A 26,129-nucleotide genomic window follows, 5' to 3' on the forward strand; every position below is an offset into this window, starting at 1 on the left:
TGAGATGCACTTATTTTAGAAAATTTAATTATACGTAATACCCTAATCAAGTTTGTTTTTACATATCATGATGGCTTTCAATGTAATGGACACCATTGAGCAGAAATATAATTCTGCTGCAGTCTGCATATTTATCATTTCCACAAGAGGGCGCTGTCTCCTTTCTGCTCACAGTTGAAGTAAAGACGCTCCAGTATGTTTGCTGTTGTTAAAGGGTTGATCATTTTCGTAATCATTTTTGTTTTCACATGCTTCTGATCTGAAACCCAACATACGTGTTTCTCAAGAAACAATGTATAAGTGTATGATTTGTTGCATTGTTATTCTCAACTCAACTGTAATCATAGAGCACTTTAAAATGTCCAAATACATTTCATTTGACAAAAGGCAAATGATTATTTCCAACCTTCTTAACGAGCCATTAGAAAAAGGGATGTTCGACACCACTTTCCTTTTCCGGGCTACGGGTTCTTTGCCCTTGTTCAGAGCAGTTTTCATGTCATCTCGTTCCGTCATTGACTCAGTAAATGATTTTGTCAATATACCATAGAGAGGAGACAGCAATGCATGGCTCTTTGCACTGCTCGACTTCTTCCTGAACTTAATACCACTGTTTCCTGTCTTTCACGAGTGGATACAGATTAATCCAGGTGTGTCTGGCCATTGTCGTTGTGGTTACTGAGGTCAGGCACACCTGGATTAATCAGTTTGACCACTCATGAAAGACAGAAATGAAGGAGTGGTACTGAGTTCAGGAAGTGGTGGATCTAATGATTAAAAAAAATAAAAAAAATAAAATAAAATAAGGAAAGAAAAAGAAAAAAAAGGAAATAGTGGATTTGTGCAAAGAGCCCATTCACAGCTTGCCTGGGTTTTCCAGCCAACTCCACACATTCCATAAACATGCTCATTACTTTCAAAGAAGACTCTAGGCTAAATTGCACATAGGTGTGGTGTAAGTGTGAATGGTTGGTTGTCAACATGGATTAGTGACCAGTTTGGATGTACCTCAATTCTCAGCCATGCTAAATTAGGATAGGCTGCTGAGTGGATTCTAAATATAGTATTTTAAATAGAAAAAATAATAATAATCCAGTGTCTTCATGTTTTATTTTACTGTCAGTTCCTAAATCAGAACTTTCCTCCTTTGATTTACCCACACGGGCTTTTGGTTGTCATGGCAACAGTGAGGCCTGGAGGCGTGTGCTGCTGAGTGCGTGGATCATTTGTATTCTGTCTGCATGGCACGTGTATGTTTGTGTGTGCTGGACGATGGAGGGTGTGTGAGTGTGTGGTGGTGGGTTGCGTTGTTGGGGGTAGCCACGCCCCTCTGTTACACCCCCCCCCCCCCCAACCTCCATCAATGCTGCAGCGCCAAAGCTGAAGTCTTCTTGAGGGCGGGACCAGATTTTCTGCAGAGGGATCCTATAATGCTCTGCAGCGTCACACTGTGACAACCAGCTTGGAAATACACATATGCACACACACGCAAAATTACACTGTAATTGACCCCCCCACCCCCCGCCCACCCCCAGCTCTCAGCAGTGGCACAACATCTCTACCTGCTTCCCCACTCTCTCTCTCCCTCTCTCTCGCTGCATCTCCATCGACGTTGACAACCTCCGCAGCTCTGACTCATTCAGTTCTCCTTTTTCACGTCCCAAAACAAGTGGAAGCTCGGGAACTGGCAGCATGTCTTCCAACGTGGCCCCCGGGGCAGCCAAAAGCAAGCCCCTGTCCCCCTTCAGGAAGCGAGGAAGCCTACAGTACACCGCAAGTACGGGTGAGTGGCAGGCAACGCTTGGAATATTACAGGAGCTAGTTGAGTACTAAGTATTTTGTGTAGTTTTAGCCGTGCCACTATGACAGTGAAGCACTTTTAAATGTGCGCATAACCTGTTGATTGGCTGCGCAGCAAGTCAACAAGATTGCACCTCTTGTTTCATTGTACTCTTCTGTGTTGAACTTGGTGACATCACATGAATACATCTGCTTCTTTGACATGACTTGGGTTTCATTATATCATTTTCAAGAGACGCACCTTGTTTTGAGTTCATGTTTTGTTTAGTTTTGTTTTTTTCTTTCTTTATTTTGATTTTGCTCCAGGATTTATTTTTGCTGCAAATTACAGGACTTGATCCCCAACATGAATGGGTGAATTAGCGTCCCGTGTGATGAAACGCACACACTGATGCAAACTGCATGTCAGTCAAACGTATGAAATGATTTTGAATTTTTAATGAGCCCTCATCCTGTTTCGCAATATGCTGTCAACCCCACCTGCTTCCTTAATTTATGTATTTATTCACTAATACTAATGAATTATAAATGACTTGTATCATAATGAGGGCTGGGTGAGTCTAGTACCTGTGTTCTATCAATAATTCAATGAGAGAGTCAAATAATTCAGGAGCAGCTGTGAATTTGATGCAGTGCAGTTGCACCATATTGTGAAATGAATGCCCCTCTGACAGTTTCAATCAAAACTTGACATTATAACCATCAGAATGTTTGATACGGCTCTCATATCTGATATTGTTACATTGGTCATGATGATGCAGCTGGTCCGTGTCGACATACCGGTCGATTGCTGTATAGACTTCGTTGTCATGTTACATGAGGATGGGCTGGCACTGACAAACTGCGCTTGTTATTTGGCCAACATAGTCAGGGCAGCAGTAGTCAATCGGATTTATTTTACATTCATTGTTTTTATTTACCTAATTTTTCAAAAGCTGCATTGGGAGTCGTCCCATATGAGTACACAAAGATGATATCAGCAACTCATTTTATCAACACTGTTTTGGAGCATAATGTTCACAATACAACCACTTTTCTATGCATGTCATTGCATAATGGTTGCACGGGTCCCTATTTTCATGCCCAGCACGAGTCTAGCACAAAGCGCAGTCTAACTATGCGCATGGGTGGAGTTGTTTTTCTTTTGGTATTTTGCTATACTAGCACAGATAGAAGAGGGTGTTTGCGCCATTGTGCACCATTGTGGGAGGGAACGCAGCTGACTCCCAGCCAATCGAAGTGGCTCTCCACTTTAATCCATTTCAATTCAAAAGCGAAAGGTTAATTTGTCGACATACCGGTCGATTGCTGTATAGACTTCGTTGTCATGTTACATGAGGATGGGCTGGCACTGACAAACTGCGCTTGTTATTTGGCCAACATAGTCAGGGCAGCAGTAGTCAATCGGATTTATTTTACATTCATTGTTTTTATTTACCAAATTTTTCAAAAGCTGCATTGGGAGTCGTCCCATATGAGTACACAAAGATGATATCAGCAACTCATTTTATCAACACTGTTTTGGAGCATAATGTTCACAATACAACCACTTTTCTATGCATGTCATTGCATAATGGTTGCACGGGTCCCTATTTTCATGCCCAGCACGAGTCTAGCACAAAGCGCAGTCTAACTATGCGCATGGGTGGAGTTGTTTTTCTTTTGGTATTTTGCTATACTAGCACAGATAGAAGAGGGTGTTTGCGCCATTGTGCACCATTGTGGGAGGGAACGCAGCTGACTCCCAGCCAATCGAAGTGGATCTCCACTTTAATCCATTTCAATTCAAAAGCGAAAGGTTAATTTGTCCTTAGGTGTTTGTCTATGTGCAACTGGCTGGTGACCAGAGTACGCCGCTTCTCGCCCAAAGTCAGCTTGGAGAGGCACTAGCTTGACCCTAATGAGAACAAGTAGTATAGAAAATGGATAGAAGGTACAGCAAAATGCTCATTGATTCTTGTACGTCAATGGGATGAGATGAGATGAACAATCAATGTAATTTAATATCGTAGGCCAGAGCAGTCTTTAATTAATGCTCAAAGCCACACTGCATGTAGAAACATATGATTGTCATGTTCATGATTGTGTCAATTCCGCAGTCTTTTGCCCTCCTGTGTGGTGAGCTGAGGCACATTTAGCACATAATTGCCAGGTTTTGTGCAGGGCGAGCAGCTGTGAAAAAGCTACTTGTGAGATGAATAAATGTCCACTTAATGATTTGTCTGTTTTAAGCGTGCTGCGTGCCATTTCCAATTAGTTCAGTAACATCAAGTTAAAGATAAGGGATTTAGTAGGAAGAATGCATTTGCTTTATACTGTACAAAAGTCTAGGGCCTCCATTAGATTTTCTGTATTAGCTGGATACTAAACCAGTGTATAACTACCAGTGCATTTCAGACCTGGGACTGCAGTAGAGACTTAAAGTAACACTACGGAACTTTCAGTTTATGTTGATTATGGCGACGCCATATGGACAAAAGTGGTCATGTTATGCGTGAAGGAAGACCACATTTCCCATGAGTACAAGCAAATTGCATCGTTTTTAAGCTCACGCCAGTGAGTGAAAGCCGGGCCACTGTTGCTCCTTGACTGTCCTTTTAGCCAGGTAGCTTCACTTTTTCTTTTTTGTCTCCTCAAACAAAACTTTTCACTTGATTTGCAGCTTCTTCCAGGAAAGCAGTAATCGTACGTTGACATTCAATCTGATTTCAGTCTTTGTAACGAACGGGTAAACGCTAAGTGACGTAAGCCATAAAGCTGTCAGCACATTTGTATTTTTTTGTGTGGCAGTGTTCCTACCATCCTCCTCAAAGTTGCTTAAGTGCCAGTAAAAATTATACAGAACCCCTCAGACCATGGCAAATTTACCATTCAACTAGTTTTAAGTTGGTGTTTCATAAAAAAATAATAATAATAATAAATTATGAAAATATTTTATTAAGTTTGAAAAATTCCTTAGTGCTACCTAAGTGGCCTAATCCACCCCAATAGCAACTCTTGGGTCTTAGCTCTCACCAACTTGGGTGACCAAATTTCCAAATTAAAAACTGTCACACTATAATTTTGCTAAAAATCAAATATACAATACATTCTCACCAGGAACTATCTATAAAAAAATTAATCGCTAGTCAATCTAGGACTGGTGGTTATCCATCCATCCATCTGGATGGATAACCACCAGTCCTAGATTGACTAGCGATTAATTTTTTTCGCTAGTGACGTAAGCCATAAAGCTGTCAGCACATTTGTATTTTTTTGTGTGGCAGTGTTCCTACCATCCTCCTCAAAGTTGCTTAAGTGCCAGTAAAAATTATACAGAACCCCTCAGACCATGGCAAATTTACCATTCAACTAGTTTTAAGTTGGTGTTTCATAAAAAAATAATAATAATAATAAATTATGAAAATATTTTATTAAGTTTGAAAAATTCCTTAGTGCTACCTAAGTGGCCTAATCCACCCCAATAGCAACTCTTGGGTCTTAGCTCTCACCAACTTGGGTGACCAAATTTCCAAATTAAAAACTGTCACACTATAATTTTGCTAAAAATCAAATATACAATACATTCTCACCAGGAACTATCTATAAAAAAATTAATCGCTAGTCAATCTAGGACTGGTGGTTAGCTAATGCTAAATGCTCTCTTGGTTGACAGTTCAACAGTGCTAAACACGCACACCATTATCGAACCTTTTTTGCTCAGTCACTGCAGCTTTTGGAAGCTGGCTGTGCTATTTCCCTCACATTAGTTCCGCATTATAACATTGGAAATGTGTTGGCAGAAAAGCTCAGCTTGCATTGGGTTTGACTGGCGACCACAGTAAGTAAGCTAGTAGGACTATATTTCCCATAATTCTTAGACACAGAAGCAGGAAGTAGTTCTAGTTCCGGTATGACGAAAACATGCATGCTAACAGAATGAAAAAAACGTGAACGCGAAAGTAAATAGGAAGGAATATCACAGTTAAATTATTTTTTAATTTGTTAATTGTATGAATTGCTGTGTGATTGACATACACATGGACCAAACAATTGGGTTAAAAACTGAGATGCCGGGACCTGCGTACAAGTGAGACAAAGCAATGGTAAAATCCATTGGGCCTTGGCTCAAGGCTCAAAAGTATGTATGACTGTCCAGGTTAAACTGGCTCTTCTGGTCACATTGTTTGCAGCACAAGCAACAAGCTCTCCTTCAAACCCTTTCAAGTCTATCATCCCTTTGAAGCCAGAAACATGACAATGCCCTCACTTCCTTTAACTCATTCACTGCCAGCCCAGCAAAAATGTATCATTTGACGTATTTTTCCGTCAATGGCAGTGAATGAGTTAAAGTACAGGTTCCTGGTGAATGTCTTTCCATGCACACAGCCCCGCAACCAGTCATAGCAAAAGTGGATCATTTGATGTGCGTAGTCACAGCTAGCTGGTTTACACTCATTTTTGTATTTTGTAGCAGTACCAATCCTATTAGAAGATGCGCTGATTGTTGCCAGGGGTGCGCTTGTCGATGGATCTTTGAACCCTTTGCACTTTGCCCACATCTTGCTCACACCGCCTGTCATCATCTCAACCCCACGCATGTCAGGGGTCTGCTGCTAGAACACGTCCTGTAATTGTGACAAGGAAAATAATGAATAATAAATCCCTGTCACTCCCTCCTGTGCCACAACCTGCATGAGTAATATATCATTAGTGATCAATGATTGACTGTGTGCCAGGTCTCCCACCCACCATCATCTTGACCGACACCGGCGACACACCTTCATACGACGATCTTCACTCTATCTCCGCTTCAGTCTTTCTGCTGCTGTCGTTCGTCTTCTGTGTGTCTAGTTGCTCCGATCAACCAACGCCTGTTGCGTTGGACTTGGGCCCTGTTGGCGCAGAAATCCATTTGTCTCTTTGATGCTAACATCTGCTGTTAGTGTAAGTGTCTGGCTGTGTGTGTAATGTCAGAGACCTGCGGCTGCTGGCAGCAAATCCTGTCACCCTGCAGAAAGACACGCTTTGGTTGAGAAAGGTACAGTTTATGACATCACTAAAAATGTAATGATCCGTGACTTTTTAATCATTTGGTCAACATTCAAATCAGTCGACATGGTGTTATAGACGTTACAATCTCATTTAATGACTTCCAGTGCATTGATTGAACTAGCAGAACAGTTTTTATTATTGATAATCTTATGATGATGATAATAATGATGATCTTATTATCATCTATCCACCCTTGCATCCATTTTCTGTAGCATGTTTCCTCATTAGGGTGAGCCCAGCTGACTGTGAGTAAGAAGCGAGGTACACCGGGGTCTTGGTGGCAGTCAATGGCAGGGCACAAACTGACAAACAACCATTCACACTCACATTCACACCATCACTGATGGGAACTGAAATTAAGATACCCATATATCAAAGTCAGGCAAATCTGCAATTATATTATTAGAAGCAGCAGTAGTAGTATTCTTATGAAGCATGAGGTGCCACATTTGACCACCAAGGGGAGCCCTGTGAATGAAAGGTATGGCCCTTTTAAAGGCTACCTGTCTTTTTTTGTAAAGCAAAAGCTGTTTAATGGCTGTATTGGCGGATATAGTTCCAGTTGTTTTAATAAGTCAGCATTTCGAGGACATTGCAACTTTTGACTGAGGTGTAATCCATAACAATTATTCTGTATAAGGGTTTGAATCTCAGCCTTGCGTGGGTTTTCTCCACGTTATCCAACTTTCTTCTAAATTCCAAAAATACTTTTTGTGTCCCTAATGAGGACAAGAGTGATTAGAAAAAAATATATGGATTCCTATTATTATTATTATTATTATTATTATTATTATTATTATTATTATTATTATTATTATTATTATTATTATTATTATTAGTGGTAGTAGTAGTAGTAGTAGTAGTAGTAGTAGTAGTACATGTATTACAGTATGTGTTTCTTTCATCCATCCATCCATCCATTTTCTTGACCGCTTATTCCTCACAAGGGTCGCGGGGGCTGCTGGCGCCTATCTCAGCTGGCTCTGGGCAGTAGGCGGGGGACACCCTGGACTGGTTGCCAACCAATTGTTTCTTTCATAGTATTTGATAATTATGGAGAAATCACGTTCCCAGATTAATGTTACTTTGACCTGTAAAGGACTGCAGCAATCATTCCTAAAAAATCAGTAATTGGTTAATTGATAGGAATGAATGATAATATAATTGTCATCTGTGTAATAGCTTCTGAAGTAGCCCATAGTCAAATGAACTTCAAAGAGCGAGTCAAATTTCTCTAGAGGACTGAAAAATGCACAGCATGTGACACATTTTAGTAACGTGCATATTGTTATTACAATTTCAATTGCATTCTAATTAAACTATTTGGAATTTCAGAATAGCACAATCGTCAAACAAAGAAATACGGTACAGAAAATAATGACATGGTGGTCCTTGTTCAGTGATCATCAGTCGTACGTTAGTATTGTTGTATAAGTTCAAGAAAAGTAGAGTTGACGTATTGAGAAATAGAAGATAAGAAAGGCGGCACAAAGAGCAGATGCAAGCTGAAGCTGCCTCTTTTGGGAGGAAATACATGCAATGGAAATAGAAAGGTTCTTCCCACCAATGCTTTTGGGGAAATGTTGTAAATTGCAATTATTATAAGAACTATTGGCGTCGAAACTTCTTCAATTAATTAGACAATTTGTAATGAATTAGTCTTAGTACATTGCAAAGATTGAGTACAAATCTTTGAAACAATAAGCAATGTTTTTCAATATACATATACGTTCATCGAGGAGGCATTTTCAGGCTCTTAAACAACAAAATCCTGTCAAACATGTTGATTTTCCAGCAGGCTACTACATACTGTACATTTGCAAGGCTTATACATATAAGTTGGTTATATTCAACTTTTTAACGGTGTAAGCGATTACTCTGTGCTAAATTTGAGTAGTATAAACGTTCATTTATTGAAGGCAGTTACATTCAAAAAGTACAACACAGATTGAAATATTTCATGATTTCGCTTTGATCATTTTGATGGTTATTGTTACCAGTCAACAAAATACTTGAATTCACGATCTTAAGAAATGTGAACCTTGTAACAGAAAAACAAATGTATTTTAATTCTTGAAAAAAAAAATTCATGCAAAAAAATATTCAAGTGGGAGAATCCCTCAAATATCACAACAAACAAACAAACAAACAAAACACTTTATCATGGGCCAGTCTTCTCTTAATATTCCTTAATATTCGGGAATATTAAGGAAGCTTGTGAGTGTGGATGGTTGTTTGTCTCTGTGTGCCCTGCGATTGGCTGGCGACCAGTTCAAGGGTGTACCCCGCCTACTGCCTGGGATAGGCTCCAGCACCCCCCGCGACCCTCGTGATGAATAAGCAGCCAAGAAAATGGATGGATGGAATATTAATAATAATAATAATTTGTAGGCTGCAAAAGTACCCGGTGTCAGATGTTGGATACCTGTGCCCTCAATATGCTCACATTTTTGCAACCATGGTTATTATCAAGTGCAAATTTACCTTGCAGATTATGACTACTGCGAGCAAGCCAATGTGTCATTTCCAGGCTTCACAATGACTGGCTAGTGTTTTGTGTACCTCCCAAATGCACACAAGGGAATGTGTGCTCCTTAAATCAGAATGAGGTCAAGGTGCTGGCCCTTTAATTTCACGAGAGGAGATGGTGGCCTCTTTTTTTTTTTTTTTGACGTCTCATCTTCTCGGGCGAACAAAAAAAGACGATGTAGCGCTTTCTGATCCATAAACACAGACTACACAAACATCTGGAGGGCATACTGCGCACCGCGGGGAGGAGAGGAGTACAGTAGTGAGTCGGGGTGGGCGGGTGTGCTGTTCGGCTGCACTGTGGACTTTCCACATCCAAAGATAATACATGCCGCCTACCGCCCCCCTCCTCTGAGTTCTCCCGTGGTACATTCCAGTGAGATGTCAGACGCGTTTAAATGAGGAAGATCAGCGAGTCCAAAGGCAGCTAGTGCAGCGACAGCAGGCCTGAACCAGGAGGGGGCATGTGAGGGGGAGTTGATGGATCTTCAGGACCACCACTTTGTATGTATGACAGGGACAGAGCAAAAAACAAGAATGCAGTTGAATGTGTGTTATGAATGAGTCTATGATTTGTTCCCTGAGTGTTTTCTCTTGTTTCCTTCCTCCCTCTTTATTGTGTTGAGTGTATTTTAAGAAAAAAAGAGAGAGTGACAGAAGATGGGATACTCCATCTCTCCTTTTTGTTCCTCTCCAATGTTTCTCCCTTTCTGGGCCCCGTCTAATTGGTAAACAGGCTCTAAAAGACAGGTATGCTCCCTAATGTAGCCTTTATCCAGAGCAAAAGCACAAATCCTGCTCTCCTCTTTATTCCTGCCCCTTTCCACTCTCAATGACGCTCTCCTCTGAGTGCAGTGCAGTTTTTTTTTTTTTTTGTTTTTTTTTTCCACAAAAACAAAAAATAATTACTACAAGGGTCAGAATGGTTGTTGAACGTATTTATTGTAAACAAGAGCAGGCTGTTTTCCACAATAATCCATTTTGCCAATGTACACATCACATGACAGCAGAATGAGATGCTTCAGGATGAATTTATTTATTTATTTATGTATTTACTTATTTATTTATTAGGGGCAAACAATACTCACTGCCTCTTATCACACAGCATTGTAGCTTGTGTTTTTGTGGTTCAGGCATCACGTTCAGCCTGGGCACGTAATATAAGCATCAGACCATCAGTGTCTTTGCTTGCTGAACGTGCCTAATTGACAGCACTCCCACAAGACCAATGATTGTGTCTAAACGTTCGAGTCATCGGAATCCCATAGTCAATATGCGCAACTTCACTACGCTGTACTTGGTGGCATTTTTGGTATCAGCAACAACCCTAAGTATGTAATTTTGTATTTTGTGTCTTTCCAGCATTGGTGGTTAGGACATTATGACTGAGCTGTATATGAACTCTACTAAACAACAAGGGGGAAAAAATAATGATGATAAATTCTCGGGAAATAGGATAAAGTCTTGACAACGTTTAATCCTGGCGGATTATGTTTGAAATAGTGGGCCCTGGGCTGTACTGTATTTTAATGTTGGTCATTGTGGTGATACTTGGAGAGCTAAGCATTTCTTCATGTGGTTGATGTAAAAAAGTGGGCCAAATATTTTGACTTCTATTTCAAAATTCTGCAAACTGAAATGGCCAAACATTGGTCCCTGGTGTCGAAAGTATGGTTTTAAAATTATTCATTATAGTTTCGAGGCAGAAATGTGTGTGTTAATCCCAGCCCTAATCATCACCATTCAACGTTGATAAAGTGCTCTTCATTTAGTAAGGATTAAGGGTGTGCATGTCTGCACTTGAAATCTCCAAAATGTTTATGAGAAAGTCTTATTCATGATTAAACCACTTCTTGACAACAAATGCAAAATGTTTGGCAGGAACATAACGCTGCTCGTCATCACCAAAGAACACCATCCCTACACCGAAGCATGGTGGTGGCAGCATCATCATTTGATGACTTTCTTCAGCAGGAACTTGTTTGCTTTTGAAGCGTAGAACGAATTATCAACAATTCCAAGCAGTTGAGTGTCTCTTAATCTAAAATACTGAAACATTCCTAAAAGTTATACGCTGTATGTACTGTATTACTTCCACTGTAAGATGATACAAGATGATACGATTTGACCTCATTTCTAGGCTCACTGATGATCGCTGAAAATGATATATTGATTCTTTTCAGAAACCTGACCATGCCTCAAGGTTGTTTTTCGCTGCCTGTTTCAACCCTTTGTCCTGTTCATTTAGATCAATAATAGCCCACAACGACTAGATCATGTGGTATCATAAAGTAAATCATGACTTACATTGTACCAGTGCTAGCCTCTCTGGTTATGAGGAGATGAGATATTATGTAACAGAAGATGCATCTGATCCAAATATAGCAGCCATTAGGGGATTAGCTGCGGGTCGGTTAGGCTCGGCTTCACCGCGGCCCAGCTTGGATGTCTTTGCCGCTGGTCGCATGCTGCCCTCCACAACAGTGTCCTGTGTTATCAGGGAGAACTGATATGGCCCAAAGTGACGGGCGGCAAGGATAACGTCTTGGCAGGCCATCGCTTTACATAGCACAGGAACATCTGTGGCTTTGTGGCGAAGGTGAGGCATCGCAGCGGTCACTTTGTTGGCTCGACCGCAGTATATTGGATGGCAGAGTTTTTCTACCAGAGTTTTTGTTTGATGAAAAATATACCTATTTGCAGATTTTATGTTCAAGTCATCAAATATAAAAGTTGTGCTTTGGCAGCCTTGTTAACAGAAAGGCCTGTTTAATAGAAAGGAGGTGCTCTGCCACAATCTTGATTGGGTGTGGGAGGCGGTCCCCAAAAGAAAGAAATGAAACCATGAAAATAAAAGCCTGGGTGTTAAATAGAAAAGACAATGCTAGTGATGGTAGTTGTGTTTTCTAGGCAAACTTCTTGAGTAGGATGTGTTGAGGCGGTAGTGCTCAGCAGAAGGTGCCACACGACGCAAGTTGCTGTGACTCTGTGGTCTTCTTTTTTCTTTGCTTTTATTCTCGCTTAGCTTTTTTAAGAAGTGTTACTTTGCATACATCACACTCGGATTTGTGTCCAAACCTATTGGGCTTTTTTTTCCCTCCACTGCCATCTTTCATACATGACTCAAAAGTTTGCTATTCAAAAAAGTGACCATTCAAATGCGATGTCAAACTGCGATGTAACATTTACTTCCTTCTTCCCTAGTCGAGCTCCGTGGTGCCCGCCACCTCCTCACTCCCCAGCATTCCTTGCCTGGGATCCCCGTGGCCTTAAAACAGTCCATAGACCTGCGGACATCCATGGACGGCAAGTATAAGGAAATTGCCGAGGTTGGTTGTCTGTGGTAGCTTTCCCTTTTGAGTGAAGTTGTACATGCAGCATTACAGTTGCACCTGTTTGCCTGTGAAGGAACTGTTCTCACGCAGCCTGGCAGATAGTGAGATGCGCAGTGCTCCTTATGAATTCCCGGAGGACAGCCCCATTGAACAGCTCGAGGAGAGACGCCATCGCCTGGAGCGGCAGATCAGCCAGGATGTCAAGTGAGTACAGAAAAAAAAAAATGATGCGTTCAAGTCGCATGCAGTGATGAACAGGGTTTCGTACCTGATCTTTCATGGGAAAATGACACCTACATTAGATGGCTTAAACAAAAAAAGTTTCGCAATTCAGCTAATAATGTGCCACATTACATTAATATGCAATGAGATATTGGGTCCTCATCACACATATTTGTTGACGGTGGTGAAAGGTCGTGTGTTTTATGGTGAGCCAACTAACCATTAAGCCAATGAGTTTTTGAATATGGAAACGCTCATGAAATGGTGGTTTATTTGACCTAAGAAAAACAACAATAAAGAGGCGTTTCAAGACGGCCTGCATTTGCGTCTCATGATCAGGCTGAGTTAAATACATGGCTTGCTTTTATAACATTTAAAGCACTAGTTTGAGTGTTAAAGACACATAAAAAAAACACACATTTATACACACAATTAAGAGAGAGGACACGGGTACCATGTACCTCTATGTGTTTACAGTAGGTGAACAAATGCCAAATCCAAATGCCATTTTTTCCCCAAACTAGAAAAAAAAAACTTGTACGTCAATAAACATGCCTAAATGCCTAAATAAACACTATAAAATGAACTCACATCCATCTTTTTCTGTAGGCATAAAAAGCAGGATTACAGAGGATGACGTTCATCAGGCTGTGCTGAAATACTTCCTGTTTTCGTTCTTCTTTCACTCTTATTTCATATTTATTGACTCAAACTAAAGTGAATAGTGTGCTGCCATCTAGTGGTCAATAGCGGAATTACATCCAATATAAGCTAGAGCAGTGGTTATCAAAGGGGGTACGTGAAGGCACTCCAGGGGTACGTGAGATTTTAAAATAAAAGTATATGTAAGTACATGTAAAATATTTCAGAAATATAAGTTCATAAAAGGAGGCACGGTAGTCGAGTGGTTAGCACGTCCGCTTCCCAGTTCTGAGGTCTCCGGTTCGAGTCCAGGCTCGGACCTTCCTGGGTGGAGTTTGCATGTTCTCCCCGTGCCCGCGTGGGTCTTCTCCGGGTACTCCGGTCTCCTCCCACATTCCAAAGACATGCATGGCAGGTTAATTGGGCGCTCCGAATTGTCCCTAGGTGTGCGTGTGAGTGTGGATGGTTGTTCGTCTCTGTGTGCCCTGCGATTGGTTGGCAACCAGTCCAGGGTGTCCCCTGCCTACTGCCCAGAGCCAGCTGAGATAGGCGCCAGCAGCCCCCGCGACCCTTGTGAGGAATAAGCGGTCAAGAAAATGGATGGATGGATGGAAGTTCATAAAATTAATTTTATATTCAGTACTAGGCTATTCTATTTCCGTGTCCTTTCCCATACCAGTATGGTTCGTTCAACCCAACTTGTCATATAGAATCACCTGTCAATTACTTGAAAACTGTTACTCGAGTTAATTTTATTTATTTTTTTTGAGAACTAGCTTACTGTGATTCCAAAGGAGAACACTTTATGTGTTGATTTATGTGCGCACATCTGTATTTCTAATTAAATTCCTTCTTTCATTTTTAGTGGTATATTTTTATTTCCAAATAGTTCAAGAGAGACCACGTAAATACAAATAGAATTCCAAAGTTTAATAAATCAGACAATGATGGAACAGCACTCCCCCTCCCCCCCTTCCCCCTTTTCCCAGCCACAAATGCTTTGCGCTGGTTACGGGGTACTTGGCTGAAAAACTGTTTCACAGGGGGTACGTTACTGAAAAAAGGTTGAGAATCACTGATCTCGAGAACGAGACGAAATTCGCGTTCATCAGTTCAATCAGCAAGATAGCTGGATCCGCAAACACGGAACCCCGTGATGGAAAGGATTTACCGTATACATCCCTGAAATGTGTGCATTTACATTGTGTGCCCATTGGCAGATTTTTGCCAGTGAAGTGAATTTAATTTGGAAGTCTGAAGATATTCAATTCCGAGTCACTTGAACCTTGCAGAGCAATCTCAGTTGATTAAAAACTGCAATACATACAAATGTTTCCTCCTGCATTTTCATCTGCAACGTTTGTTTGGTCCTTTTCAAAACCAAATGAAGAGTAACGCTTAGCTTGGTTTACTACAGTATAACCGTTTTCAAAGAGCACTGCAAAGAATGGTGGCAAGTGTGCAGCTTCACCATCGCTACAATACATTAATGAGATTAAATACAAATGGCTTCTAGTAAAATAAGGTAAGCATACCCCTTGACAAACCAGTCCGTATAATAAAATTCTCTGACAGTGTTAAAAGTGAGCATCGTGATCTTTATTGGTGTACCTAATGAAGTGTCTGGTGTGTGTATGCACTGTGACCAGTGTGAGCTCAGCCTCTCTTATCCACAGGTTTGAACCAGATATCTTGCTGCGAGCCAAACAGGAGTTTATGAAAACAGACAGCGCCACAGATCTTGAGTGAGTGTCTGGCAATTACCCGCTTAATTACCTCATCCATGTGCCTGAGTAGAAAAAAAAAAAGAGAGCTATTTTCTGTCAGATACTTGAAGCAGCAGAGCCAAGCGCCAGACCTGCTGGAGAAAGAGCTGCTACCGGAGAGAGAGTACCAGCGAGTCACCATCTCTGGAGAGGAGAAATGTGGAGTAGGTCAAGCAATTGTTTTCCAAACATTTTACATAACACATCCACTTTTATGCTTCATTCCTCCCTCATCATCTCTTGTTGTGTTGCACTCCAATCCAGGTTCCATTCACGGACTTGCTGGATGCTGCAAAGTGTGTGGTGAAAGCCCTGTTCATAAGACAGAAGTATATGGGTCTGTCATTGCAAAGCTTCTGCAGGACTACCGCCCGATACCTGCAAGAGTTAAGCGAGAGACCCCTCGACCTAACAATCTATGAGGAGGAATTCCAGGAGGCGACAGAGGCCACTGTCACGGCAGGTACGTTGCCACTGTATCCGTACAGTTTTTCAAGATAGAGTTGTTTACCAAGTGGTGTTTTTCATAAATTGTTCCTTCTGAAACCATTGGAATGAGAATCAGCACCTCCAAATCTAAGTTCTTAATCAAAAAAGGGCTGAGTACCCTCTCTAAGTCAGGGATGAGATTGTGCACCAAGTGGAGGAGTTCAAATATATTGGGGTCTTGTTCACAAGTGATTGGCAGGCAGATCTGTGCAGCATCTCAGCAATGCGGATTCTGTCTGTATCAGTCTGCCGCGATGAAGAGGGAGCCGAGCCGACAGGCAAAACTCTCAAAGTACTGATCAATCTACGTTCCTACCCTGACCTGAGATCCCAGATACAAGCGGCCGAAATGAGTTTCCTCAGAAACTCTCCTTTAGCTCGGTCATCCGAGAAGGGCTCAGAGTTGATCCACTGCTCTCCGCATCAAGGAGAACCAGATGAGGTGCCCCTTGGATGCCTCCTTGGTGAGATGTTTCTGGCATGTCCCACCAGAAGAGGGCCCAGAGACAACCCAGGACACACTAGAGAGACTAATGTGAAAGAAGATGGACGGACGGATGGATGGATGGATGGATGGATGGATGGATGGATGGATGGAGCCCGCCGATCAGTTGTTACTAGTGCACATAATGCTGAGGGGCATATAGTGCTGCAGTACAGCCAAGCGAGTGCATTTTTGGAACGTAGCCACAGGTGAAAGAAAGTCGGCTGTCTCTCTTTCTTTGGCTTATTTAGTATTGGCAGTCAATAAACAAGCACAGCATTATTTGATAGATGGCTAATAAGCCATTAACTGTGAAACGGTTATTATATTACTGTGCTTTTATTTTGAAGGCCTGATTTTTGACGGAATGTGTGACACCGATGTTGCCCAATTTGCCTGATTGTTGTCTATCCAACCATTTTTACACAATACGACTAAAAGTTCAGAGTGCCAATTATGGAATTTGAAAAAGAAAGAGAGAAACACAACAGAATTCTAGAGGGGAAAAACTTTGGACAAAAGTTAAGTATGAAAATGACTACTCTCACTCACTTTCTCGTCTTCCATACATTTTCAAGAGTATTCATTAAAGTCAAAATTGATGTTAAGCCCTTCGGACCCATAGATTATTGCAGTGGACATGACATATTTGCCCATCTAAACCAATGAAAACGCATAATTTGGATGATGTCAACACTTCTGGTTCATGATTGGATCCTAGGTAAACCAATCAGAATCGTAAGTTGATTTGCATGATGTTCACGTTTGCATGATGTTCATGTTAAAAATGTTACATATACGGTTGGTAAGTTTACAACACGTTACAGCCATATTATCCTGGCGTCCACTATAACAAATAAAAACATGAGATAACCGCCCAAAAATGTTGTTCTTATTTGGAAAGAGTCAAAATCAGCAAATACTAATTTTATTATTATTATTATTATTAATAACAACAACAAAAACAATAATAATAATAATAATAATAATAATAATAATAATAATAAAAGAAAGGAAAAAAATGCAGGTCTGAAAGTTTTAAATGTTCATTTATCCCTTTCAGTAGTCATTTATATTTATTTCACACAATTTTCTGTCTGTAAAACTATGGTTATCCTTTATAAAATCTTTTTTTTTTTTTGTATCTTTGGGTGTCAGTAATTTAATTTTATTTACATTCCTCCCAAGAGAAATACTTCTGGTTTTAGTACTTGATTGAACTCTCAATAATCCATTTGCCTGAATCAAATGTCTCCGAATGTAATCAACTGGATAACTAACTTCATGGACTTGATGAACTGAGTGAAATTTTATCATCTCTGCTGATTTCTAACTACTACTGCTTGATTTTATGCGTCCTACTTTAGTATGGGGGCGGGAATTTATAAGCTTTATGCTTCTTCCTGCCAGCCCTTTTTCTTTTCGGTTATTATATGTTTAAAATTGTATGAGGAAATGTTTGATTGTCACAATGCTGTCCGAAAGGAAAAATGAACAAATAAATCAATCAATCAATGATTCAGTTTGAGTCACTTTTGTCAGAAAACTGAGGTTAGACTGTATTTAAAAAAATATATATATTTTTTAAGACAGTGTATCACAACTGTTGCTTTGAATTGCCACAAAATAAACTTGGCTGTAATTGGGCAAGCATAAAAACATAACAGGGGTAAACAGAAGTCACAGTTTCTTACTAATCATTGCTCTTAGTCACAGTCTTATCCTGATATGTCTCTTGATACTCACAAAGGACAGTGCATTACTATCATCGTGCACATTTCCTCCCACATTAACACCTAACCACCATCCATCTGTTACACACCTCCCGGCAGGCCGCGCAGTGTGCAGGGCCTTCTTATGCTGAGAGAATTGAGTCGCATGTTTGTTTCCCACTCCCTCAAACCTGCCACTTGCTGTGACATTTTGTCTTCTCTCAGATGCCACCGTGCACCCACCTGTTTCTGGAACACACCCCTACAAGAATAAGGACCCAATCAACATGCCCCCCGACGTGGGCTACGGCTGCAAGATGGTGGATGGTGTCATGCACGTGTACACATCAACAGAGACCATGGACAAGTGAGTTATATACATCCGCCTCCAACATGTTTGATTTGGCATCAAAAGGTGAAAATGAAAGACCTAAATATAAACATCAGTGTTCATTTAAAGATAGTGGGGAATCGGGAAAAGTTTGTGACGAATCAATTTTCCCCTTTGAAATGAATTGAAATGCCATTAATCCATTTTCACCTGCATCAAACTGCCACCATTTTGTGTTTTTATTGAAGAAAAGTAGCACTGTAGTGTAAAATACACTGGCAGAAAATTGGTGCTAATTTTGCCGAGCACTACATTTTTTCACCGCACTGTTGTTTGTTTCCTTGTCTTCTATTGTTTGTCCATAATGGTCCATTAATTCATTCAAAAGAGGAAAAGTTTGAGCTTCTTTGCTGAGCCATTATAAAATAGCCGATCAACGTTAGGCGAATGTTTTTGCTAGCTAACAGCGATTTATTTAGCTTTTAATCTAAATAGTAACCGTTGAAACTGGCTTTGTGGTCTTAACAACACACTTCCACAAGTGCTATACTTAAATTTAACACAATACTTAATAAGACACACATTCAACGAACTACAGATAATATACACACACTTAAACAACAATCATTAATTACCTTTTGATTGGAAAAGTTCAGCATTGCAAGCCACAAAGCATCCTGGGAATAAAAGCATTGCAAAGTACAAAAGTAGCACACAAACAAGAGCTTTTTTTTTTTCTTCCCATGAGAACCATTGACAGTTAATTCGTTTAATAAATCCCGTAGGTCGTTGGTCAGAACCATCAAAAGCCCAAAACGGGTCACAATACTGCCTACGGGTTACGTGTTTATTTGTTCAAACTGCATTCCATACAACAATGGACTTTTTTTTTTTTTTTTAAAGCATTCTTATAGGCATATACCGCTTGTTTGTAACATTCCATGTCTACAAAAAGGTACAGACATGGTCCCTTTGCCAGTTTGGACCAGTTATTCAGCTTTTTTTTTTTTCATGTTTTAATGAAATATTTTTGCATTATCTTTGCTTGGGAATGAGGAGGCGAGTGTTAGAAATTAAACTGAATTCAAAGTTAAAATATATTGTCCATTTTGAAATGTCTTTAAACTCTATTCCAATCCAGTTCCCATACATTATGTTATAGAAAGTTTCCAATTTTTTTTTATTCCACTCTTATGTTTGCATATTGCTTGCAGGAGCACAGAGCTGGACCTGCCTTATCCGGACCTGCAGGAGTACATCGCTGACATGAACGTCATGATGGCCCTCATCATCAATGGACCAGTGTACATGATCTTTCTTTTTTTAAAACACATTTGCCGCTCTTACCATCTTTATAGCAACTTTAAATTCAGCATGACAAGTTGTACACCATACTGGTCCCCAGTTTAAAGGTTGAAGTACTTTGTATATGCTTATCCTATTCTGGGTCACGGGAAGCTCCAGCCAACTAAAGTTGACTTCAGGCGAAAGGCAGACTGCACCCTTGACTGGTTGCCAGTCAATCTCGGGGCCCAGTTTGAACCATCTAGAAATAAATTAGAATGTATTTTGGTTATGGACCGTAAATGTGAGTCAACATAATGTTCAGATTCCATTAAAACTGTAAATTGTTGTCTGGCTAATATTTGATTTATTTAATGAAAAATTATGAGAGAAATACCATTTTCAGTTTATGCTGACAGATCTTAAGTAATGTTCCGAACACACCATTTAAACTTCATCCTATTATAACAAAAGAAAATCACTGGGCTCCATCTGGTGGACTGCAATAAGCATGACAAGTTCTTCCATTCTTTCACTGCAGGAAGTCCTTCTGCTACCGTCGCCTGCAGTATCTAAGCTCTAAGTTCCAGATGCACATCCTCTTGAATGAAATGAAGGAATTGGCAGCGCAGAAAAAAGTCCCGCACCGTGACTTCTATAACATCCGGAAGGTAACGTCAGGGTCAGGGCCAAGGCCAAATCCAGTGTGTGAATCTGCTTCCTGCTTGTGTCTGCAGGTTGACACGCACATCCACGCCTCCTCCTGCATGAACCAAAAGCATCTTTTGCGCTTTATCAAAAGAGCCATGAAGAAGTATCCTCGGGAGATCGTGCATGTGGAGAGAGGAAAGGGTCAGACGCTCATGGAGGTGTTTGAGAGTATGAACCTGACGGCTTTTGACCTCAGTGTGGACACCTTGGACATGCACGCGGTACGTTAGAAGCCTGATGGAATTAGATGGATGGACTCGTTTTTAATTTTTTTCTTCACTTGCAGGACCGTAACACTTTCCATCGATTTGACAAGTTCAATGCCAAATACAATCCCATTGGCGAATCCATCCTGAGAGAGATCTTCATCAAAACGGACAATCACGTCGAAGGGAAATACTTTGGCCACATTATTAAGGTGCATGTATTTCGATAGACAGAGCACAAAGTTAGTATATAAAAGTTAAACAAAAGAAACAAAACATATGTTGAGAATTCTGTTGTGTGCCTGTTACTCAGGAGGTGATGGCCGACCTGGAAGAGAGCAAGTTCCAGAATGTGGAGTTGAGGTTGTCCGTGTACGGGCGCTCCAGAGACGAGTGGGACAAGCTGGCCAAGTGGGCCGTCAAACACCAAGTCCACTCGGACAATGTGCGCTGGCTTGTGCAAATGCCGCGACTTTTGTAAGTGAAGAAAAGTTGTCACTACAATTAAACCTTATTGAACTTTACAGACAGCCATGTCAAATAAGACACATACTCAACAAAAATATAAACGGAAGGAACATTTTTGTTTTGCTCCCATTTTTTTATGAGATGAACGCAAAGATCTTAAACTTATTCCACATACCACTGATGACAGTACTAGGGATGTCACGATATCCAAACATAACGATACAATATTATCACGATATGAAGGTCATGATATGATCATTATCATTATATTGTGGGGAGGTTAGCATGCAAAAAAAGGTCACAATATTGTTAAAAAAAATATAATTCATGCTAAAAAATAAAAAATCACACAGTATTGTGCTTTTGTACATTACAGCAATGCAGATAAACAGCCGACAATATCTAAAACACTTACTATTGAGGCATTTACTTGCTAATGCAAGCACAGATTGAGCTCCTCCACATATTGACTCAGTTCACAGGCATATTATGTTCCTCTTCATCTGACCATTAGTGTGGATTTTAAACATAGAAAGGCCAAAACATGCCTTGTGAAAATTAAACTACACAAAAAAAAAATTGCCACCAGAGGGTGCTAGAACTGCACAAATGGAAATCAACCCTACTTTTTTTTTTTTTTACAGGTGCTGCTTTTAATATCGTGACATGACGACAACAATATATTGTGGTAGTTTTAATATTTCAATATCACGATATTACCGTTATCGTTACATCCCTAGTCGGTACATAATATAACTATTTCTCCCTAATATTGTTCACAAGCCAGTTGAAATCTGTGATAGCGAGCACTGCTACTTTGCCGAGATAATCCATCCCACCTCACAGGTGTGCCATATCAAGATGCTGATTAGACACCATGATGAACCCTTCGACTACCCAAAATAAAAGGCATCTGGTTTACTGGGGGAGGATATGTGACCCAGAAAACCAGACAGTTTTTCACTGCACCTTTCAGAGTGGCCTTTTGTTGTAGGCAGTCTAAGGCACACCTGTGCACTAATCATTGTGTCTAATCAGCATCTTGATCTGGCACACCTTTGAGATGGGATGGATGATCTCAGCAAAGGAGAAGTGCTCACTATCACAGATTTAGACTGGTTTGTGGACAACATTTGAGAGAAATGGTGATATTGTGAATGTGGAAGAAGTTTTAGATATTAGAGGCCATTTCATAAAAAATGGGAGGGAAAACAAAAGTGTTGCATTTATATTTTTGTTGAATGTAGATGACACATGTCTGAGGTACAATACTAGAGCGCAACTTTTTGTTTTGACGCAAGTGATGTCTACCACACCAAGAGACAGCTGTCCAACTTCCAGGAGATGCTGGAGAACATCTTCCTTCCTCTGTTTGAAGTTACAGTCCACCCAGGCAAACATCCTGAACTGCACCTCTTCCTTCAGCACGTACTGGATCACCTTCATGTGAAATCGTGTCATACAATGCGCAATTCTGATAGTGAGATTTTATCGGTCCCTCTCGCAGGTTGTGGGTTTTGACAGTGTGGATGATGAGTCCAAACCAGAGCAGCATATCTTCAACCTGGACAGCCCACTGCCGGCCAGCTGGACGGAGGAGGACAATCCGCCCTATTCCTACTACCTCTATTATATGTATGCAAACATGACCGTGCTGAATCACCTGCGCAGGTATGTGGGATTGATTCATTGATTCATTGATTGATTAATTGATTGATAAGGTTTCATTTCTAACTGTGCTGTGATTTAACACCACAGTAGGGCCATCTAGTGGATGAATGTGTTGACATACATTCATTGACTGTAAAATGCAAATTTTTGGAATGTGGGTGATAGCCAGAGTACAAAGCGTAGAAACTTCACTCAGGGAGGCCGGAGCTGAGATTCTTATCCTGGAATTTAGAACTGGCAGATATCACTACCATGAGGATCAGTGGCATTTAAAATATTGGAATAGATGTCACTCACCTGCCCTAATGTAAATGAGGCACATGGCATTCTATGACAAACCAGTTGTGGACAGGAACGGAACATCAGTACAACGCATGCTAAAACAGTGGTGTCAAACATGCGTCTCGCGGGCCGGATTAGGCCCACAAAGGAGTTTAATCTGGCCTGCGAGATAATTTTGTAAAGTAAAAAAAAATAAAATAAAAATGTAATATTAGAGCTATTAATCAGCCGGCCACAATCAAAACATATAAATTTGTAATTTCACAAGCAGTCCTCAGATGAGCAATGCAACTTGTACGCGGAATCGTCATGGATGTCATAATTTTACACACAACTTAAATTTACGGTTCGTTTAAATGCTATTTTTTTTTTAATCATAGACCAACATAAACGTGTTAAATACAACACAAATTCAATTACTGATAACACAAATACATATGACAAGGATTAACGCCCTTATAACATCATTAACTGTGCCACACAATGCATTCTGGGAACAATATATATGCAAAACAACTAGATTTAACACGTCCAGAACTCATCCAGGCAAAGTGTTTCCGCGTTTCTTTTTTTTTTTGGAACAATATGCTTACAGTCGAGCTCTGTAATTTAGGGATGGCCCACAAATAGTGAAAATCTGAATATCTCGTTCACTCCCAGCCAATTTAACAGAAGCAATCCCCTTTACTCCTGGCACTTTTATATTGTGGTCTGTTGCTATAAAAACACGGAACCTATCAAAAGAAAGATTAAAGTCTCTTCTTTCCTGAGGAGAAAAAAAGTATATTTCTATCAGTTTCTGTTTGGCAGCAATTAGCATTAAAATATAGCTAAGTTTTAATTATTCACAAATTTATTTAGAAATCTGAACAATTGAGCTTTTTTTTCAACTTGGTTTATAATAGTTTTTAAGTGATATACAGTTAATTTACAGATCCGGCTCACTTGGTAGTATATTTTCCTCCGTGCGGCCCCTGAGCTAATATGAGTTTGACACCCCTGCTCTAAAAAGATCCCTTGGTCTGTTCTGTATTCACTATAAACAGCGTCACCTGCTGGACGGTGTCCTTCTTGATGTATTTTTTGTTGTGGTTGTGTTTCAATTCAGGCAGCGAGGCTTCCACAGTCTCGTCCTACGTCCTCATTGTGGCGAGGCAGGCCCCATCCATCACCTGGTGTCAGGTTTCATGCTGTCAGAGAACATCTCCCACGGGCTGCTACTCCGGAAGGTGGGACACACAATGCCGCAAACACCCTGAGGCGATAACCGCCATTACCTTTCCTCAGCCAAGTGGCCATCTTGATGACGTCAATCCAAATGGAAAAGTGGCGCTGCAGTGTAACATCACCAGATGATGTCTTATCTGTCCACAGGCTCCTGTGCTTCAATATTTGTACTATTTGGCCCAGATTGGCATCGCCATGTCCCCGCTCAGCAATAACAGTCTGTTCCTTAGCTACCATCGTAACCCTCTGCCAGAGTACCTCTCCAGGGGCCTAATGGTCTCCCTGTCCACAGACGATCCCCTGCAGTTTCACTTTACAAAGGTTGGTACACAGACAGCCAAGCATCTGGAACATGTGGCACCTTTTTTTGGATAGATGAGGACAAACGTTTTAAAAATAGAAACATGGAAAAGAAGTGACCCAAAATCGAATAAACAGTGTTGTAGCCTACAGGAATCAGGTTCTGTTAAATGAAATACACAATTCCTTTGTAGGAGCCCCTAATGGAGGAGTACAGCATTGCTGCTCAGGTGTGGAAGCTGAGCTCTTGTGACATGTGTGAGCTGGCCAGAAACAGTGTGCTGATGAGCGGATTCTCTCATAAGGTACTCTGCATGTCCATTGCATTAACAAAAAACAAACAAAAAAATGATGTTTGCTAATACTAGTGACACATTATATGTAGTGAATTAACAAACAATTGAAAGTGGATGATGACTATTATATACCATGGCAAAGTGGTTGGGGATCACTGCTATGCAGTAAGTTTATCGATATTCCGATTTAGGTGAAGAGCTACTGGCTCGGGCCGGACTACGTCAAAGAAGGTCAGGAGGGCAACGACATCAGGCGCACTAACGTTCCGGACATCCGTGTGGCGTATCGCTACGAGACCATGTGCGAGGAGCTCAATTTAATAACGCAGGCCATTCGCACGGACGAGCTGGACACCATTGAGGAGGAAGAGAGTCTGTGCATGGCTGCCACACAAGGAAAGCAATGAACTGTCAACGTAGTTTGCCTGCATCACAACTTTGTGTAAAAATAGTTCAATCACTGTGGCAACTTGGAAAAGGGCATACATATCATGTGTTCAGCTGCTTGTCTATTTCTGTGAGTTGTTCTCATTGTGAAGTCTCCAAATCTTATTTTATTTTTATATCATATGTGGATGGTCATATCTTGTCAGCTTTTCTGTGCTGTTGTAAATCTCAGCAGCGACATTCAAGCTGTTACTGTCAGAAACATGACAACTAGTTGCTGTTGTTATCTTTGTTATCATTCAGTAGATGTCAACAATGCAAGCCATCTAAGAATTCCCTGATGTTCACTTGTGCTGCTGGTGTGATGAAGCATGCTATGGTATGTCGGCCCTTGCACGAGGTCAACCGTTGGCAAAGCCATTCATCATTTGAGGAAATGAGAATCTTTTGGAATGTCATTAGATGTGTTTTTGACTTTCTGGGAAGTACAAGTTACAGTTCAAGGGAACGCTTGTCTTCTGCCAGGTGATCCTGTGCTATATGTTGTTTTGTGAAATATTAAAGTTAATGTTGCCTGTGTCCATGTTGAATTAAACATTCACATTATAGTGTATATCTTCATTTAACACTAAAGATCAACACCAATGTGTCTGCTGAAACTTGAGATTAAGTCAAGAGGTAGGCTAAGTGGAGAAAGGATTAGTCAGTGTGAAATTGTATTGGGACTTCTTAAAACATGCAAGTAACTGGAACAAAGTGCATTTTAGGTGACTTATGGCACTATTTTATACATTATACTCTGAGGTGACTCACAGGTAAAAGGACTTCAACTTTTTGCAGCGTCACGCAGGATCTTTTGCACGGTGACGCCCTTAAACGAGGTCTACCTGCTTCAGATGAAATGATAATACTAACTGACGACAGATTTATCTCCACAGCACAATTGTGCTCCC

At 40.6% G+C, this 26,129-nt stretch overlaps 1 protein-coding gene across 3 annotated transcripts; it reads left to right on the plus strand.

Moving 5' to 3' along the window:
• Positions 1 to 1,547: 1,547 nt before the first annotated feature.
• On the plus strand, positions 1,548 to 25,755 carry ampd2b (adenosine monophosphate deaminase 2b). 3 transcript variants are annotated; one of them, XM_077514917.1, is made up of 18 exons: positions 1,548 to 1,783; positions 12,568 to 12,692; positions 12,772 to 12,902; positions 15,239 to 15,307; positions 15,390 to 15,492; positions 15,593 to 15,791; positions 18,239 to 18,380; positions 19,559 to 19,648; positions 20,170 to 20,299; positions 20,366 to 20,560; positions 20,626 to 20,757; positions 20,859 to 21,022; positions 22,315 to 22,441; positions 22,521 to 22,684; positions 24,075 to 24,195; positions 24,341 to 24,514; positions 24,688 to 24,798; positions 24,981 to 25,755. In XM_077514917.1, exons 1-18 carry the CDS (start codon positions 1,693 to 1,695, stop codon positions 25,194 to 25,196), a joined length of 2,484 nt encoding a protein of 827 aa, XP_077371043.1. In that variant the 5' UTR covers positions 1,548 to 1,692; the 3' UTR covers positions 25,197 to 25,755. The 3 variants fall into 3 exon arrangements, with proteins under 3 accessions (XP_077371043.1, XP_077371044.1, XP_077371045.1); XM_077514918.1 differs by lacking the exon at positions 1,548 to 1,783 and adding an exon at positions 9,635 to 9,867; XM_077514919.1 differs by lacking the exon at positions 1,548 to 1,783 and adding an exon at positions 11,280 to 11,387.
• The last annotated feature ends 374 nt before the right edge of the window (positions 25,756 to 26,129 follow it).

The sequence above is a fragment of the Festucalex cinctus genome, chromosome 2 (genome assembly GCF_051991245.1).
Source record: "Festucalex cinctus isolate MCC-2025b chromosome 2, RoL_Fcin_1.0, whole genome shotgun sequence".
In the NCBI taxonomy this organism is placed as follows: Eukaryota; Metazoa; Chordata; class Actinopteri; order Syngnathiformes; family Syngnathidae; genus Festucalex; species Festucalex cinctus.

What these genes read in the sequence shown, in the direction of transcription:
- ampd2b (XM_077514917.1), top strand. Translation starts at nt 1,693, where the DNA reads ATGTCTTCCAACGTGGCCCCCGGGGCAGCCAAAAGCAAGCCCCTGTCC. An exon ending in GACAGCGCCACAGATCTTGA is followed by an intron (nt 15,308 to 15,389) that starts GTGAGTGTCTGG and finishes ATTTTCTGTCAG; the next exon opens with ATACTTGAAGCAGCAGAGCC. An exon ending in ACGGGCTGCTACTCCGGAAG is followed by an intron (nt 24,196 to 24,340) that starts GTGGGACACACA and finishes ATCTGTCCACAG; the next exon opens with GCTCCTGTGCTTCAATATTT.